This window comes from Cajanus cajan, chromosome 1, assembly GCF_000230855.2.
Source record: "Cajanus cajan strain Asha chromosome 1, NIPB_CcT2T_4, whole genome shotgun sequence".
Taxonomy (NCBI): domain Eukaryota; kingdom Viridiplantae; phylum Streptophyta; class Magnoliopsida; order Fabales; family Fabaceae; genus Cajanus; species Cajanus cajan.
The window spans coordinates 48,639,501-48,647,404 of record NC_138517.1 but is presented as its reverse complement, the minus strand read 5'-3'; the positions used below and the strand labels follow the sequence as shown (position 1 = coordinate 48,647,404).

At 30.5% G+C, this 7,904-nt stretch overlaps 1 protein-coding gene across 1 annotated transcript; it reads right to left on the bottom strand.

Annotated features, from left to right (window-relative positions):
- Positions 1 to 467: 467 nt before the first annotated feature.
- LOC109794274 (Heavy metal transport/detoxification superfamily protein) lies at positions 468 to 2,319 on the bottom strand. The gene is made up of 3 exons (XM_020353734.3): positions 2,141 to 2,319; positions 1,950 to 2,025; positions 468 to 1,068 (listed from the first exon to the last, which is right to left on the bottom strand). The coding sequence occupies exons 1-3, from the start codon at positions 2,195 to 2,197 to the stop codon at positions 746 to 748; spliced, it is 456 nt and encodes a 151-aa protein (XP_020209323.1). The 5' UTR covers positions 2,198 to 2,319; the 3' UTR covers positions 468 to 745.
- Positions 2,320 to 7,904: the final 5,585 nt, after the last annotated feature.

Here is a 7,904-nt window from a genome sequence, read left to right as displayed (position 1 = left end):
TGGCCACGCTTGGATTTTTAAACAAAGGCCATTTTCTATTTCTTTATTGCCTTATTTTTCTAAACTTTCTTTTAGTGGTTCATGTAGCTATCCTTTGAATTTTGCTCTGAAATTTGGTGTGTTGTCTTTTCACAAACTTTTTCATAAGTTAAAACTAACTTATGTACAAATTAATTAATTTGGATATTTTTTTGAAAAAATTAAATGAACAAATTTTTACAAGTTAATTTATACATAAATTAATTTTAGCTTACGAAAAAACTTATCTTATTTTTCTTTTCTATTTTTTCCTCCTTTTTTCTTTTTCCTTAAAAGTGTTTCTCAAGAATTTTATCCCAACTTCCCCCGAGTAGAATCTTATTTTGAAATTGAGTTGTGCTATAACTTTAGTAGAGTTGTTTATGCTCACTAAGAATCTTCCATAAGCAATCAAATCAAAGAACCTTTTCATGATGCAATTCGATTTAACATTAATCAGTTCTAAGGAATCATTCCTCCATTATGCTATAAACATTTTTCAGACAACCAGTCTAAATCTATGTTATAGCAAAGATCAAACACTTTTGGCTCATAAAGCTTGCTTTTTATTCACCAAATAACAAAGACAATATTTTGCTAATTTTCAAAAGACATTGTAATTATTCAAATGCAATTTTTATTTTCTTTTGCTACAGAACTTTCACACACACAACTTTATAAACCATGACTAAATATATATGCCAGCTCATCATTGAATCATAATTATTCACATGATGGTGCAGGGTGCATGAACGTTGTCATCACTGAAGAGAAACACTGTTTCATCCTGGACAGTACAGTATGGTTGATCAGGAAAATAGCCATAAACACTCTCATTGTAACCATGCCTGTAGTAGTTATAGGAAGAAGCAAAAGTGGACTCATCCAAGTATTCTGAGGCATAAGGGTAGTATTCACTGTCATAAGGGAATGGCCAATATTCTGCCTTTCTTCCTGTTCTTCTCACAACCCTTAATACCTTCCCTTTCTCCACATATCCAGTTACTGTTACCTTCTGCTTATCCATGTCTATATCCAACCTATCAATTCCTGCATGCAACATTTCACACCTCTTCATGAACCCTTAAGTTAATAACAAGTTATATGTATAATGTTTCTTACAAAATATTAACTTTTACCCTACCCCCTCGCCAGAACTATTCTAAAGGTAAAGCTATATACTATAAAGTTTTAATTTTAGGTTTACCATAAAAAAATGTTTGACATTAATTTTTATAATTAAAAGTAAAAATGACACATATATTGTTAAAAAAGACTCAACATATCCTTTTCTTATTTAAAAAAGAGTTCTTTCTAAAAAAAAAATACTTTAAACCTCACTTATCGTTGGATAAAATTTGTCTCACACTTTTTCTTTTATAATAAAGAAAAGGAGGGAAAAAAAACCTTTTTTTTATCTCCCATTTTCACCATCAAAAATATGTTGTGTGTGGGGTGGTGTAGGGTATGGAGATATTGTTAAAGTTATATATACAGAAATGAGTTTTTCACACTCTTTTGGAGTGACACTTATTTATACCCATGTAAAATAAATTGGATTTCGAATGTGAAAGGAAAGGTAGAGAGAAAGTGCAAATTTTTTTTTTTTATCAGCCAACAAATATTTGTAGTAATAGATAGTACAAAGTGTGCGAGAAAAAATGAGTTTAAACGAACAATAAGCACTCCTAAATATATGGGGCATGCAATAGTAAATTTTAATTCTATGAAAATGGAAACTAACAGAAAATCGTCAAGAAATTAATAAAAGATCAATGAAAAGCTTGATAGTTAATTTAATTATTTTAAACATATAGTTGTAGGGACAGAGATCACATGCTGCATTTATAGTTAGCATCCACTGTGTATTCCACAACAATAGAAAACAAAAATAAATTTCAAGGGAAATATGTGCATGGTTGAGCTCTTGCCATTCAATTTGGAGATTGCCCTTCTAATTCTCTCTTCACATCCTTGGCAATCCATATGCACCTTAAGTTCTACAATCTACATCCATGAAACGAAAAGTTGGAGGTGAAACTAAACCAAATAGATGAGCTCATTTGTTAATGATCATCGTATATATGTAATGAGAAAAAAAAAAAAAAAAGTTGGCACTTACAGACAAAGCATTAGGAAGTTTTGTTTTCCGAGGTCTCCATCCAAACATGTTATACATGTTGTTTTATTGCGGGGGCTAATTAATAATGCTTCTCCATATATATATTATCTCAAGGAACAAGGCACTCCCAAGTGTACGTGTATGACAACCTAGCTTTGTACTAAAAGTTACATTGTTTAATATATATCTCCACGCAGATATGCTGAACCTATATAGACTATAGTGTTTGATAGGCACTGTTCAATTTCATCATATGGGCATGCATTATTAATCAAGTAGATAGGAATATGAAACAATAACATTAAAATTTTGGAATATGAGGAATATATAATTGGGACTGATAAGGGGTGGAATATATACTTAATTTTATTCATTTTGTGTGGTAAAATGTGTTGTTATTGGACACAAATCACCTGTCTTTCTTTACGTGTCTCCTTTCTTGTTATTTTTACAAAATACTTTAGAAAAAATAATAAATAATTGAGACGATTTCTCAAAACAAAGAAAACATTTTTTTAAAATACGGGTATTTATTTTATGTGGAGAATGACGAAAGCATCAGTCAAAAGACATGACTAATTTAAGTAATTTAAACAAACAAACACATATATATAAAAGGAGAGATTTACTTATCAAAATTTTCTTTACTCAACAATTTATATTTTATATCAAATTTTAAAAATTTAATTATTAAATATAGAATTTTTAATACATGGATAAAGTATACAAATTTAGAAAAAAAACATGAATTATTTTTATAATTATTCATCAATATAAATTAATAAAATGAAGTATAAAAAATTATTTCCAATTTTTTTAAAAGTTTGTATATAATTTATACATTAATTATTAATTTATGCATTAATTATTTTAAATTCAACAATTAAATTATTTAAATTTGATGTAAAATTTATTGAATGAAATAAATTTATCAAAATTTATTTTTGAAGTAAATATATATATATATTTAAATTATCAGTTTTAGCACGGTATACTGAGTAACGTACAACTGCTGCAACAAGGAACTTATTCCAACGACGTTGGATCACATGGGCTTTAGCCACAATTTGCAAATTCCAATTTTTCCATTTTATGAGTTCGAAACTTTATTAGATATAGAAACCTAAAGAAGTGGAATTTGACACCTTAGTCAGTAAGCATTTTAGACCTTCGAGGAAAAGTGTGAGAACCCTTTTCATTTATTCTCAACCATGCATCCTTGCCTTTCTATGAGTGAAAATGTTTCATCTTTCATTCAACGAGTATTCTTTGACGGCGACATTAAAACATCGGAAAAATCTTTAAGAACAAGTAGTCAAGAAAACATGATATCATAATCGTATTAAGCCTAAGTTTTAAGGCATTAGAGTTAATTATATATTCTTTTCATTTATATATATGTTCCTCAATTTGTACATCTTTTTATCAGTTAATGTGATTTTTCTTTCGCTTGACATTATCAATATTTATTTTCCATAGATAAAAAATATAAATTTTAAAAATCTGAAAATAAAAGTTATATTTGAATAAAAAATTATTTTTTTAATAAAATTAATGAATAAATTTATATTTTTATCAAGAAGCTGAAACAAAAGTGGGAAAATATTTTCTCAAAATCAAAAGGTTTCTACTGTTCTTTCAGTTTTTGTTGTTGGGTATATGTGCTTCTTTCCTTTTTACATAATTATTTATTCTTCATAGATGAGGGGCACATTTAAAGTTGAGATCAATTGTTGTGATATGTCTCATCTAGGTGAGGCACACCAACCCAACCAAATATGTAGCTTTCACAAATTTCATCTCACAACCATTGCATTGGCATATGCTTGGAGATATTAACCACTCACTGGCTCTCACCTTCACTTTCATAGCCACTCTCCAATGAAATCAGATTTGGGCCACCTGGCTCTTCAACCCTAAGTCATTATGTCTCTCGACACCTTGAGAATATTCCTCATATATATGAGTACCCTTGTCCATGCTTAATGCTCCCGTATACCAATTCCTCTATTTTTAATTGTCCCAGAGTAAAAAGAAAATAGAGTGAATTGCATAAATATTTTTTTTAACTTTTTTTTTTATCCTTATAATAAACCTCCTGAATATTGTTTGAAAAATATGTAGAGCTGATTCGCCGGGTAAGATCGGCGAGCCTCCTTCACTGGTACGCTGGTGTTCCAAGATGGGGGTGGTACCTGCAAAAGAGACTCCGATGCTAAAATTAGTGTTTGTGGGAGTATGAGTCTCGTATAAATAATGCACATACCTTTGTGTGAATTAGGGTTGCCTTGGGTCTTGAGCATGAGATAAGACATGATATGATAAGATATCATATGATATGATATGATATGATATGATGAGATATGATATGATATAATTAGAGGGCGGTTCTGATCTGGGACGAGATCCCCGGGTTCGGGAATGATCTGCCCAAATACCGGGCCCCAAATACCGGGCTGACATCGCTCAGCGTGTGCTCGGGGTGGCTTTGTATCGCTAATCCGGGCTCGGAGCCCGGGTGCGAAGTACGGTCAGTACAAATACTAATACTTCTTATTCATTATTTTAAATCTCTTTGATTATTTAAAAAGCCTTAAATTGTGATCGTATAAGAGAAATTACTGTAAATCTTTAAAAAAAATAGAGGTATTAATTCAATTTTGAAGAATTGTAAGGAGTGTCGGTGTAATTTACTAAAAATAAAGTTAATTAATTTAATAGAACAATTCGTTTTTTTTCCCTACCCTTAATAAGTTGAAAATGCATTGTAACCTTAATTTATTACATGATAAATTAAGAGAAGATTCGATTTGTTTATTCGGTTACTTCACTTGAATAAGTATTCTCTTGAATAATAGTAATATACAGATCAAGTTAGGGAAATATAGATAACTTCCTCACCGGGAAGCATCGAACAAGGTTCTCTCATTCTCCAATAAATTAAGGACATGTTATAAGTTATAACCTCCTAATTTAGTTACGGTATATGAGTGTTGAACTCCTCTGCTTAGTATTATTTTATAATTATAGATAGTCTGATAAACTATATTACGTTATACTGGTAAAAGACACACTTTTAAAATTAATATATATTTTTTATTTTTTAAATTAATTGTTTGATCTAATTCAAAAAAGTCAATTTTGCAAATCTGAACTTTAAAGTTGAGTGATAACTGATTTTAAAAATCAACTTTTATAATTAGTTATTTATAACCAATTTTAAAAAGTTTTGAAATCGATTATTTATAACCAATTTTTTGTAAATTGTCAACTTTTAAAATCGGTTGTCCAGAGGTATGATTTTTCCACTCTAATGGTCCAAAACCTTTTCATCTTCATCAAAGACTGCTTTTCCTTCATTCAACCAAGAAAATCTCTCTATTACATCTTATTATAGTCATTTTGGAATGCTTATGACTCTGTGGGGCTTATTGAACCATGTATAGGTGGAGCAAACAAACTCATTATGGAACGCCATGAGTGAGATCACACCATGGAGTTTTTAGCAAGCTCTTCATGATCATTTCTCGAATATGTATAGTAGTATTCTTTTGAATGATCTGCTTCCCCTGTACTCCACATATTTAGTCTCATCTTTCAAGAAGAAGAACAACAAAATATTAATTCTAAATCATTGCCTACAATCCAAAGTGTTTCCCTCAATGTTCATAAAGGTACTTCAAGCACACATCACTCTAAGAACAACAACCTCTTTGACTCATTCACTACCAATAAACGTCCCATTCCATTCTGTAAGCACTATAACAAACATGGTCATGTGTTCGCAAGATGTGTTATATGTTACATGACTACACCCTCTAAGCCATCTTGTTGCAAATACAATAAAACTAGATGTGTTATGTGTTACACGACTACTCTCTAAACCATCTCGATGCAAATATAATAAAACTAGTTTGGAGATGATTGGAAAATCTCTTCAACTGCTTCTACTCTCTATCTTTTTCCATGTGTAACATCTAAATTTTTTTAAAATTATTAAAATGATATTTTGATCAATTAAACGGGTTTTATAAAATATTTTAGAAACTTTTAATAATTATGAATCTTTAAATGAATGTTTACAAAATTTTGTATTTGTTATAAAAAAGTATTTAGAGAAAATATTTTTTTTAAGTATTTAAGTAATTAAATGTATTTTACAAATTAAATATATATTTTATGGTATTTTAATATATATTTTTAATTATTAATTATTTTATTTTGTTATAATTATTTGGGTTGATTTTAATAAATGTATTAATTATTTTATATGTATATGAATATATTTTAAGGTTTTATAATTAATTGATTGTTATTTATTTATTATTAAAAGGGAAGGGAGTTAAGTTTTTAAAAGAAGGATTTAAAAAAAGGGAAGTTAGTTTCCCTTTTACATTTCTCATATCTTCTTTCTTTTTTACATTTGCACTCTAAAGAATTGGGAGAAATTGATGAGTTTGTGAAAGATCACCTTGGAGACACACATCTTTTGTCTAGCGCTCATCGAGGTAAGGAAGAGTGAGTAATCTTACTCTAGGACGTAGAATAATTGTTGGATAGTGAAGTTGGCACTAGTGGAAAATTAGTATATTACGTCACCTCTTTAACGTCGAAAATACTAAAATCTGACGTAAAAAAGACGCGGTGGCATTTTTGTAAATTTTGCGAACTTTTTTACGTCGGACCTGGTATGGTCTGACGTAAAATGTCAAATCTACGTCGGATATATGTTGTGTCCAATGTAGATTTGACATTTTACGTCGGACCCTACCAGGTCCGACGTAAAAGAAGGACGCAAATTTGAATAAGAGAGTGTGAGGCACTCGCGCGCATTCACTCTTCATCACTTTTCATTTTTTTCTCTGTAAACCCTCTCAATCTCCTTTGTTACTGAATCGTTTTTTTGGCTTTTGCAGAGTGGGGTGAACACTTTGTTACTCATTCGCACATTGTTGCAGCTCATCAGGTATGAATCAAAGTTTCGTTAACACCTTTTTGCTTCGCATTGCTATTATGGTTATCTGTTCTATTCAGTTTTTTGGTTGTTCTATTTGTATAGGTCGTTGGCCTTTTCTTTTGGGTTGTTCTACGAAGCAGAACGGCCCGTTCTCCAATCAGAACGGCCTGTTCTCCAAGTAGAACGGCCCGTTCTGCTTGCAGAACGAGCCGTTTTGAATGGAGAATGGGTCGTTCTGCCCGTTCTGCTTGCATTCGTTATGTTTTTTTTTTACTACTTTTTTACGTCGGACCTTGGTAATGTCCGACGTAAATTTACGTCGATTTTACAGGGCCGACGTAGATTTACGTCTCCTGCATTAACGTCGGTATTTTTTCTGACGTAAAAAGCTCAAAATAACTTACGTGAAATACCTCTTTTATACTAGTGTGATCTCCAACCTTTATTTATTGTATACGTTGCATGAAGAGGGAAAAGTTGTAGATAATTATTGTCTTAAATTCCTAATAAAATTAAGATCAACTTAATAACATATATATAGCTTTGGATAAGGTGTTTGGACTACACAATGTCTTAGAAGATTAAGTTATGAAAATGTAGTTTGTGAATGGTGATGATGAATAACTTTACTCCTTAAGTGTTTGATCTTACAAATGATTTAAGGTACCTATATCAATGTTTAGGAAAGAGAAATTATGATATAAAATAATAGTTAACAAGTTATGATGTAAGTTGATTATTAATAGCTTGAGGTGTTTTGGTGATAGTGATATCTAAGGAATCGATGTGTGATATTGATAAGTCTGT

Excerpts from the sequence above, each read along its gene's own strand:
- LOC109794274 (XM_020353734.3), bottom strand. The coding sequence starts at position 2,197 with ATGTATAACATGTTTGGATGGAGACCTCGGAAAACAAAACTTCCTAAT. Across the intron at positions 2,026-2,140 it reads AACTTCCTAATGCTTTGTCT|ATTGTAGAACTTAAGGTGCA; the intron begins GTAAGTGCCAAC and ends TCATGGATGTAG. Across the intron at positions 1,069-1,949 it reads GGCAATCTCCAAATTGAATG|GAATTGATAGGTTGGATATA; the intron begins GCAAGAGCTCAA and ends TGTTGCATGCAG.